Source organism: Trichoplusia ni, chromosome 28, assembly GCF_003590095.1.
Source record: "Trichoplusia ni isolate ovarian cell line Hi5 chromosome 28, tn1, whole genome shotgun sequence".
Lineage (NCBI taxonomy): Eukaryota > Metazoa > Arthropoda > Insecta > Lepidoptera > Noctuidae > Trichoplusia > Trichoplusia ni.
Genome location: NC_039505.1, coordinates 1,857,835 through 1,868,779, shown reverse-complemented (window position 1 = coordinate 1,868,779; position 10,945 = coordinate 1,857,835). Strand labels below are relative to the sequence as shown.

The 10,945-nt window shown below is 35.6% G+C and overlaps 2 protein-coding genes across 2 annotated transcripts; one reads left to right on the top strand and one right to left on the bottom strand.

The window, feature by feature from the left end:
* The first annotated feature begins 5,980 nt into the window (after nucleotides 1-5,980).
* LOC113506112 lies at nucleotides 5,981-8,227 on the top strand. Its single transcript, XM_026888965.1, has 4 exons — nucleotides 5,981-6,244; nucleotides 6,540-6,672; nucleotides 6,799-7,713; nucleotides 7,858-8,227. Exons 1-3 carry the CDS (start codon nucleotides 6,195-6,197, stop codon nucleotides 6,985-6,987), a joined length of 372 nt encoding a protein of 123 aa, XP_026744766.1. The 5' UTR covers nucleotides 5,981-6,194; the 3' UTR covers nucleotides 6,988-7,713; nucleotides 7,858-8,227.
* Nucleotides 8,228-8,406: 179 nt separating this feature from the next.
* LOC113506074 (putative nuclease HARBI1) lies at nucleotides 8,407-9,610 on the bottom strand. Its single transcript, XM_026888934.1, has 3 exons — nucleotides 9,524-9,610; nucleotides 9,286-9,412; nucleotides 8,407-9,154 (listed from the first exon to the last, which is right to left on the bottom strand). Exons 1-3 carry the CDS (start codon nucleotides 9,524-9,526, stop codon nucleotides 8,736-8,738), a joined length of 549 nt encoding a protein of 182 aa, XP_026744735.1. The 5' UTR covers nucleotides 9,527-9,610; the 3' UTR covers nucleotides 8,407-8,735.
* Nucleotides 9,611-10,945: the final 1,335 nt, after the last annotated feature.

Here is a 10,945-nt window from a genome sequence, read left to right as displayed (position 1 = left end):
CAATTCTTGGTTCCAACGATTTATCACTATAATTTTATTTATTTATTAAAAAGTCCAGATCCATATCACTTCCGTCTTCTTCTTCATCCTTTTCCATTATAGAAATAGGTACGTTTATATAGTTATACTAATCGCAAAAACTTATAAACGCCGCGGTTGAATTAGGTACACACAAACGTGCGCAACGGGCTCTCGACGGCGACTGGTACCTTATTATTTAGATTTCTATGTTCGTGACCTAAGGGTGTTGTTAGATACTTCTTTACATTTTGACATGCACATTGACAATGTAATAAACAAAGCTTTTCGTATGTTTGGCTTTGTCATAAGGTCCTCCCGTGACTTTGTGCGGCCCTCCACATTTTTGTTGTTGTACAAAACTCTAATACGATCGCAATTAGAATACGCTGTACCTGTTTGGAACCCTCTCTGCACTAAATATGCTTACAGACTGGAGTTGGCGCAGAAAAAAATTCTTACGATTTGCATATCATAAATGTTCGCGTTCTAAGTTACCTTACACTGAATTGTTAACCATTTTAATCTTCTAAGCTTAGAATCAAGACGTTTTCTTCTTGATGTTATGATGTTACATGGTCTATGTAATAATAGATTTGACTGCTCAGCTATTACAAACGAAATATGTTACACTGTACGATAGCGGTCATACGTGCAGTAGCAGTTTCAAAAAACTATCGCATTAAAACAAGTCGCACTTACGACCTGTTGATGATTAAATTAAACGATCAACTTTGATTACTTGAAAATTATATATTAAATTGAAACGGCTCAATATTACAAATGTAGATAGATAGAGTCTAGGTGAGCGGCGCGTGCGCAGTGCGCGTCCGGTGCGCTCAGTTCTCCTGTGGCCGAATGACCCGCCGTTGCCGGGCGGCGCGAGCGATCGCGCGTTGCCGCGGCCCCCGTGTACCCGCCTCCCCGCTTGCCGGGCGGCGCGGGCGATCGCGCGTTACCGCGGACCCCGCGTCCCCGCTGTTGCTAGGTGCGCGATGGCGCGCACATCCTCCGGGGCGTTGAAATCTTCAACTCCTGCTCCTCTTGATCTACCCCCGGTAGAGGGCACAATTTTGTAACCGCCCGTTTGACGGTACCGGTGGCTGTCCGTACATCTGCTACCCTACAGATGCCGTCCGCTCCAAGGTACAGCCTTTCCACTCGTCCCATACGCCAGTGTAGCGGCATCGAGTGATCCTCTTTAATTATAATCAGATCTCTGACCTGAATTTCCTTGGAATTCCTTTTCCATTTGGCGCGATTTTGAAGCTCGGCGATAAATTCACGGCTCCACCTCTTCCAGAATTGTTGCCTTGTCTTTTCAATCAGTTCATATCTGTTAGGTCTTGCTATGTTAACTGGTAATGAAGGTACTGACATCAACGGACGTCCAATTAAAAAATGCCCGGGAGTCAAAGGATTAGTATCATCAGGATCTGAAGAGAGTGGAGAAAGTGGTCGGGAGTTCAGAATAGCTTCTATTTGGGTGAAGAGCGTCGCTTACTCTTCAAACGTCAGGGGGGTATTGCCAGATACGCGTTTTAAATGATACTTAGCCGATTTAACGCCCGCCTCCCATATTCCACCAAAGTGTGGAGAGTACGCGGGAATAAAAGAGAATTTTATTGCTTCATTCGCTGCATAGTCAGTGACCGCTTGAATGCTGGACCTTATAACCCTACCCAACTCATTATTGGCACCAACAAAGTTTTTACCATTATCACAATATAAAGAGTAAGGTTTGCCGCGACGTGACACAAACCTACGCAGACACAATATAAAAGCCTCTGTGGATAGGTCACTTACCACTTCTAAATGTAAGGCCTTGGTTATTAAACATACAAAGACACATAGGTAAGCCTTGGTTACACGGTTGCCTCGTCCCTTTTTAGAGGAAATCATAAATGGCCCCGCGAAGTCCATTCCGCTACAATTGAAGGGGAAGTCAGCATTTGTCCTTACGTTCGGCAGGTCGCCCATAATAGGTTGCACCGTCTGACCATTCATACGGGTACAGATAACACATTGCTTAACGACACTGCGAGCTAAGTTTCTGCCCCCAAGCGGCCAGAACCTCTCGCGGGCCGAGGACAGAAGCAACCGTGGCCCTGCATGTAACAAATGTAAATGTTCGTATTTCATTATAAGTTTAGCTAAGTGGTGCTTACCATCTAGTAATATTGGGTGTTTCTTATCATATTGGTAATATGAAAGTCTTAGTCCACCCCCAACTCTCAGCAACCCGTTGGTATCTAATATGGGCTTTAAACACAATATTTTACTTTTATGAGGAAGTTCTATACCCTTTTGAATATTTTTAATGTCTTTTGTGAATGACTCAACCTGACTTGCCTTAAGTAGTACTAATAATGAATTTTCTAATTCGTTTGCCTGTAATGGCCCTTTTATTTTTGATTGTTTATTTTTTACATTTTTGATGAAGCGTAGAACATACGCATAAGCTCTTAAAAGTCTCATATAGTTAGAATATTTTTTAAACGGAATAAATGAAATATTGTTATTAGTATCATCAGCAGAGTGTAATACCTTGACCTCTGGTAAATCTTTTGGTATGGTGTGAGGTTGAGCAGGCCATCGAGAACGATCCTCTCTTAGGAATGAAGGACCCTCCCACCATAAAGTTAAGAACTGCAGATGCTGTGGGTCAATCCCCCTAGAAGCCAAATCGGCTGGATTTAGTTCAGTTGGAACATGCTTCCATTCAAAGTCTTTTGTTAATTCATTAATTTTATTGACCCTGTTACGTACGAAAGATTGCAAAGTTTTATTTTGAGTTTTCAGCCATCCAAGTACCACTGTTGAATCAGTCCATAAATATTTACTTACTACAGTGCACGGTACCGAATTTAAAATCTTTTCACTTAATTGAGCACCAATCAGAGCTGCACATAACTCAAGACGTGGGATAGTGAGGGCTTTAATAGGTGAAACTCTAGTTTTTGCACATAATAATCTCACTGTAACATTTTGTTCCCTATCCTGAGAACGTATATAAACACAGGCTCCATATGCCTGTTGAGACGCATCAACAAAGCAGTGTAAATCAACAGTCTGCTCATTTAAATTGTTATTAACTGAAACATGACGAGGTATAAAAATGTTAGATAAATAATGTAAATTTTGTATGAAATTAAACCATCTTTTTGCGTAAAGCTCTGGTACTGGGTCGTCCCAGTCTAGTTTTGCAATCCACAAATGCTGCAGTATAATGTTTGCCTTAATTATACAACTACTAACTAAACCTAATGGATCAAATAATTTACATGTTGTGGAAATGATAATTCGTTTGGTGACCTTTGAACTAAACTCAATCCCATCTGGGAAATGTAGTTCATCGGTCTTTGGTGACCAATTTAAACCCAAGACATTAGCTTTATCATGAAATTCAACACATCTATCTGAATCTGATGTACTACTAAGAATTTGAGGACAATTTGTTCGAAATTTACGCAGTGGAAAACAAGCTGATTTTAAAACCTTCGTGACATTTAAATAAATATGCCTTAGCTCCTCTACAGTTGAGGCACCTGTATTAAGATCATCAATGTAGAAATCATTTTTAATGACGTTGGCTATAACCTTATCTTGACATTTATCAGCTAGCTCAGCTAGACACCTGGTGGCTAAGAATGGAGCAGAGGCCATGCCATAAGTTAAAGTATTGAGCTGTAAAATTTTTATTGACTGACTAACATCATCTGTATTAATATTGTTATCAGTTGTAGGATTATCCCTCCACAATACTAGTTGAAGGTGTCTCTGTGATTCATCTAACGCTATCTGTCTGTAGATCTTTTCTACATCTGCTATTAATACGAATTTATGCATTCGAAAACGAATAAGAATTGAAAATAAGTCACTCTGTAAAATGGGGCCAACAGCCTGTATATCGTTCAATGATTTACTTGAACTAGTTTTGGCTGAGGCGTCAAAGACTACTCTCAGCTTAGTGGTATCGTGATGTTCCCGAATGACACAATGATGAGGTAAATAACAAGCAAACTTGGGTCTTTGAATTTCGCTTAAATGTCCTAATTTAGCATATTCCTCAATAAAGTCACTATACTGTTGCTTAACCTTATAGTGTTTACTCAATTTCTTTTCTAAATTAACAAAACGTTTAATTGCCATAGGGAATGAATTGCCAAGTGCCTGCTCCGGGTCTTCCGTTAGTGGCATTATGACTGAAAAACGTCCATCTGTTAAACGACGGGTATTTTTAACAAAATGAGACTCACAAAATTGGTCATCAATAGAATACTTATTAAAATCTGTAGGTAATTCTTCTACCTCCTAGATTTTTTTAACTGAGTTATGAATATCTTGTAGTGACACCCTTTTATCTCTATTTACTAAATTACAATGTATATTAGAACTATAGCAGGGTTCAGCAATAGGCCCAGCAACTAGCCACCCTAGCTGACTTTCCTGTAAAGTAGGCTTGTCACCACTTAAATTGATTTTATTATTTAACATAATATTAAAGAAGTAATCTGCTCCTATCAAAATATCTATGTCAGCTGGTTTATAGAATAAAGGATCTGCTAGAACCACTCCTTTAGGAAACTTTAAATTTTCAGCATTTACTTGAACACAGGGTAATTCACTAGTAATCTTAGGAATAATTAGGCAATCTATAGACCTTTTAAATGAGCCTACTCGTGATCTTAACATTAAACTACAACGCTCTGTAATTTCACAGGCAATATTGTTATTTATACCTGTAACATTAAATTTATTTACTTGGTTAGAGTTCAAACCTAGCCTCTCTTTAAGATTTTTTGTTATAAATGAACACTGGCTTCCAGAATCCAGTAAAGCCCGAACAATAATAGAGCTATGATTAGAATTATTAATAATTTCTACCTGTGCAGTGCACAAAAGAACTTGGCCTGGCAAGTGGGCTGACAAACTAACAGGTAGGTCGTTGGTACTTATAGCAGGCTGAGTTGTTTCTATATTTTCTTTAACTACATTTGACATAGTACTGTGTCTATGTAATATTGTATTATGTTTTGCATTACAAATCCTACAAGAAAGTTTTAATTGACATGATGTGCTATCATGCCCACTGCGGAGACATGTGTGACACAGATTCTTCTCCTGTACCACACAAAGCCTTTCATTTAATGTCATTGCCCTAAATTTACGGCACTGATACAAAAAATGTAATTTTTTACAAATAACACATACCTTAGAATTAGAACCTACTATACTAGTTGATAAAGACTTGACAGATTATTGTCTTTATAATTAGAATGTTTACCCGAATTATTTTGACCACCATTTGCAGTTTCTAAAATTATCGCTCTTTTTTCTAAAAATCTTATAAATTGTTCTAGAGAAGGCAGGTGTGGCAAATTACCTTTATATTCCTCCCATTTACTATTCGTTTTAGGATCTAGTTTTGATGAAACCAAAAATATTAATAATGGATCCCATCCTTTAGTGGGAATTTCTAAAATATTTAAAGCGTGCAAGTTCTTTTGAATTTGATCAATTAAGTATCTTAATGCTCTGAAAGATTCCTTTTGTATTGTGTTGATATTAACTAACGATTGTAAGTGATTATTAATAAGTATATTTGTATTGTTAAATCTATTGCATAAGGATTTCCACGCTATCAGTACCCCTAGCACGAACATTTGTAAGTTTCGTATCGTTAACGTATCGAGTTGACGATACAATAACGGAATACAACTAAAGTAGGAAGCACGAAGCACTATCGTAATCGTATCGAGACCTCGATACGATTTCGATAGTGACGTCATACTAAGGTAAGTAAGGAGGGACAACATTGAACGAAGGATCGTAAAATTGATTGAACGTTTCGTTCAAAAACTATAACGTATTTTGTTCGTAGTGATTTCACTGCCTTTAAAACTTTAAAAACATTTAAATATTAATGCTTTACAACGAACCAGTAATAAAAGTTAATATTAATTTAAAATAAATGGTGTATTTAATTAATATAATACTGAAACTTTGTTTATTTTGAAACTGTGTTCCTAAACGAACGACATGACATTTTGTGCCGCGAAGCTCATTCAAGGACAACTTTGTTTTGAAGTCAAGTGAAGAACTCGTATTACTTTACATCTAAAAGTGTTAACGGGGTTTACAATCGCAGTTACAAAACCACTGAAGTTTAGAAAATGAGAACCAGCCACCCACAATACACAATTATGGTGGAATTCATGGAAAAGTAAGTAAATTTCATTTAATATGTTATTGTAAACATACCAGTTGATAAATGATATTTTAATGGAAAATTTAAATATACATATTATTATGAATCAAAAGGTAGTGTATTTATACAATTGGGTCATAAAAAATGGTAAGCTAAATTGATAGTTCTTTAACAAATTTGAATCAAATTGAAATAAACTTCCATGGGGTATGTATTTAATTTATGATATTTATGTAGGTCTAAAATTAAGTGTATACCAGATAGAATGGGAGACAGTCGTTTAATTATAAAATTATTTAAATTATTATAGGCATGGAGACTTGTCTAAACCCAGCGGAGGCCCTCGTGGTAGACACTATGTACAGCTAAAATGGAAGGAGCTTTCGGATATGCTCAATAGTGATGGCACAGGCGACTCTAGAACAGAGGAAAAGTGGCGAAAGGTATGTCTCAAATCTTTATCCATGGTTATAGTTTCATCTCACAAGTAGAAATTCATTGCATGCATTTTATGTTGGCGTTGGGCATCCTTCTCTATTATTGGTGTGGTGTTTTTTATTCATATTAAGGTTTGGAGTGATTTCAAAAACAACGTGAAACGAAAGTGGGCCAAAATAAATAGGTCAGCTCATGGTACAGGTGGTGGGCCTGCGCTTCAATTAACATTAACCGACTTAGAAACCAGGGTTATGAATATAATTGGGGTGCAGGCTGCTACTGGAATGCCCATACAAGAAGCTGGCTTCATACAGGTGTGATTAAGAATTTTTCTTTGTAACATTTAAAATGAGTTTAGTTTCAATTTTTGATGCACATAATTATACAGTCACAAGCAAAGATAATTATGTTTATTTAAATAGTTACTAAAATTATAGTTTTTACCTCAGACTGATATAAGTCAAGTGTTCAACTTTTGGATTGTGTACTCATCATATTGCTCATGACTGGACATATAGTATATTTTCATAGAAATACAATAAGCTTGGTAACCATTGAAGAATTATGTGAATATGATATTCATAAACGTGACTGAATGTGGTCAAAAGTTTTCTCTATGAGAAGGACCTACCTCTTTATAAATCCCCAGAATAACAAAAAAGGGTCACCACTTAAGCTCTTTTTTGTTAGTATAGTTACACTTAAAATTCTTTTGCAGTGGTGTATGACTTAATCTCATGCTTTTGTTTTTGCCACATTATTTATTTGAATTATGATGCTTGTTAGTCTCTTGAAGTTTGATGTTATCTGCATTATTGATTATCCTCAAGAGCAGACTTTTGATAAAAAAATAAACATAAGTAGTAGTTAGCACTGCTTTGAAACATATGATGTGTGTTCCCTAATGTAATTTTTTTATGAAAATTAGGTTGATTATGTGGAGGAAGAGAGCTTGTCAGGTACTCACCTACAAGAAACAAACACAAAAACAATAAATGAAGTTATTGTTGATGACATACCTATAAAACTAACACCCGTTGCTGACGGTTGGTATATTTTTAATTCAAATACTTTAGATTACCTTTTGAGTTTGAAATAACTAGTACTAAATGAATTATAATTCAATCATTAAAACTAAAAACTAACACATTAAGTCGAGATAACTACCTAAATGCCCATCATTTTGCCAGATACTTGGAATACTCCGGGAACAAGTAGCCAACGCTCAATCGCTCCACCTCCACCTCCCGCGCATCCACTACCACCTTCAATAGCTTCAATGGACACACATTGGAAGCCGCCGAAGAAAAAGAAGAAAGCCGATGAAATTTTAAAAGTATTTAAGGAGTGTGAGGGGTCCGCAAGGCAGTATGAAAGAGAGCGTGATCGAGTTGCGGAAGAATTAGAAAGAGAGAGGATTAGACAGCGTGATGTAGAGCTGCAGTTGCAAGCTAAATGACTGGATTTAAAGAAGCTTTGAAGGTATTGGATGCATATTTGGCGAATAAAAGTGAATAAAATCGGACATTATTTGTTTCGCCAAATATGCAACTAATAGTAAGTTATTTGGTTAGGCTTATTGTTTTGTTTGTTTATTGTTATTAAGTTTTATTTGTGTATGTAGATAAAGATTAGCTTAATAAATAACTTAGACAATATATTATTTTAAGATCTTTTAATTATATTTCATAGAGAAATACTTTTTATTAAATAGTGGAATAGTATCTGGAAATTTTAATTTATCACAAAAGAAAAACCATTTCTACATTCAAAAACCATTTACTAAAACTTGGCTGCAAAACAGCTCTTTATGACCGTCAAAAATTAAAATTAAAATAACAGCACATGTACAGTCTCTTAGCGACAACACCGTTCTATAAAATACAATATAGAGCTTAAAAGTAACAACACGAAAATACAAATAAAAAACAATTAGCTAAGACCTAACACTCTGTGGAATGAGTTTAAAATTACAAATAAAGAAAAAAAATACAGACAGAGTTCTCATACAATTATTCTCTTATGACACATGGTAACACAAAACCTAGAAAAAAAATGGAAAATTAAATTAATTATTAACAATGTGTAGTCTATTGATTCTATCCACTAATATTTGTCTTAGTGTTCTACCGCGAATCAAATCATCTCTAGAACCATGGTCGCGAAGAGGTTCTTCTGAAGAAACTGCTGATATTCCTAATTCTAAAGAATTTATGACATCTTCTTCAGGATCGGGCAACATAAAATCTATCGCTAAGTTGTGTAGAACGCTACATGCCATAATTATAGTTGCACATCTTTCGGGGGTGTAGTGTAATGTCCGGTCCTTACAAAGGCATCTCCACCTATTTTTAAGTCTACCAAATGTATTTTCTATTACAACTCTGGCTTTCCCATGGATGGTATTATATTTTGCCTCTGGCGCACCTTCAGCAGCATCTGGGATTGGTGTCATCATCCAAGGCCTCTGTGGATATCCAGAATCACCTGGATTTTTTTTTATTTAAAGAATAAGTTATTAAAAAAAAATCTGTAAATTTTAATTACTGGAACTTGCCTGCTGCCCTAAGTATTTTGCAACATATCTTTTTCTAATTGGTTAATACAGTTTTACCTACCTAAAAACCAAACTTGTTCATTATTTTTATTTATGTTGGCTTGACTATTTTCCCAAATAAATGCGTCGTGGGTAGCACCTCCATATTTTGCATTAACACTAATAATTCGGCATTCACTGTCACATATCTGAAATGTAAAAATGTGGATGAAGATGCAACTGTACAACATAATTATTGTAATTAATTAATTGTTAGGCCATCGGTGCTGAGTGAGGTATATTAAAATTTAATATCTCACCATTTGCACATTCAGTGAGTAGAAATGCTTTCTGCAATAAAATAAATGCTCAATGTCTCTTTTTGGAGTGAATATATGAAAATGAGACCCATCTATGCATCATATTACTCCAGGGATGCCAAATTTTGTATAAAATCTGTAAATAAAGGATTTTTTGTAATTTAATCTATTATTTAATTTCGCTATTCAATACAGTCCACTCAATTTGTGCAAACTTAGTTATTATAATTTGATTACTACTTACTTGTTTTTTATAATATTACGCTGCTCTAGCGTCGCAGGAAATTTTATAAAGTAATTTAATATTGAGGGGGTTACAAGGGCGTCAGTAACCTGTCTCACATATTTACTAACTGTGGTTTGCCCTAAACATTTAGCCATTCCTACTATTCTTTGGTAGGAGCCTGTAGCATAAAATGATAAAGCACACAGTACCTAGAAATACAAATAATAAATGAATATGTGTTTAAAAAATATTATATCCATTAAATATGTAGAGCGCCCATAAAAATGTACCTATTGGTTAAAATTTTGGGTAAATTCAAGTATTTACTACACTTACTTTATGTTCCAGGCTGATCCTTTTACTTGGTCTTAGACTAGATTTGACCCTTAATTCGCGACATAAATGCAAAAATGCTTCCTTACTGAGACGAAATCTATTTCTAAATTCTGTATCGCTTAGATATTGCACGTTAATATTGGCTATATTTTTTCTGAGGAGAGCTCTCCTCGAGATTTCTCTGAAATTACAATAGTACATTAATAAACCAACTTATTTTCTATTTATCTACATAAAGTATTGTAGTAGATGACTCACCTAGTTTCTCTTCGTACATTTCCACTTTCAACAATCAATCGCGCCGCAAGATAATGGTACAACGTCGATGGGTGCCTCTTGTTAATCTAAGCATTTTTCAGCAAAATTCGGTCACACAATCACTTAATTACTATTTAAATCTTCCAAGAAACTCTGACGAAAGTTTTGTCACTGTCAAATTCAAAGTGAATAAACTTTCGTAAAACTCGCAAGCCAGCCTTCGACAATCACGATACGATACGTCAATTTATACCTTCGTGCTTCCTATCTCCATACAAACGACTCAAGGTTACGATAGTTACGTTACGAATACGATACGAAACTTACTTGACTTATGTTCGTGCTCACAAATTTAGTTCATATTACGCACACTAGAGGCGCTGTTCATGTTTCCATACAAAACGCTCACGTTAACGATACGAATACTTTTTCGCAAGATGTTCGTGCTAGGGGTACAGATAGTTTCCTTCGGAAAACTCTACTGATCTCACAGCAACACTAGCGGTACCTACTAATGAATTTCTTAAATAATGAAACTTATTTATTATTGGGATAGACTCATTTTTATTTATCAGGGAATCAAATGTATCCCTAAACTCTAG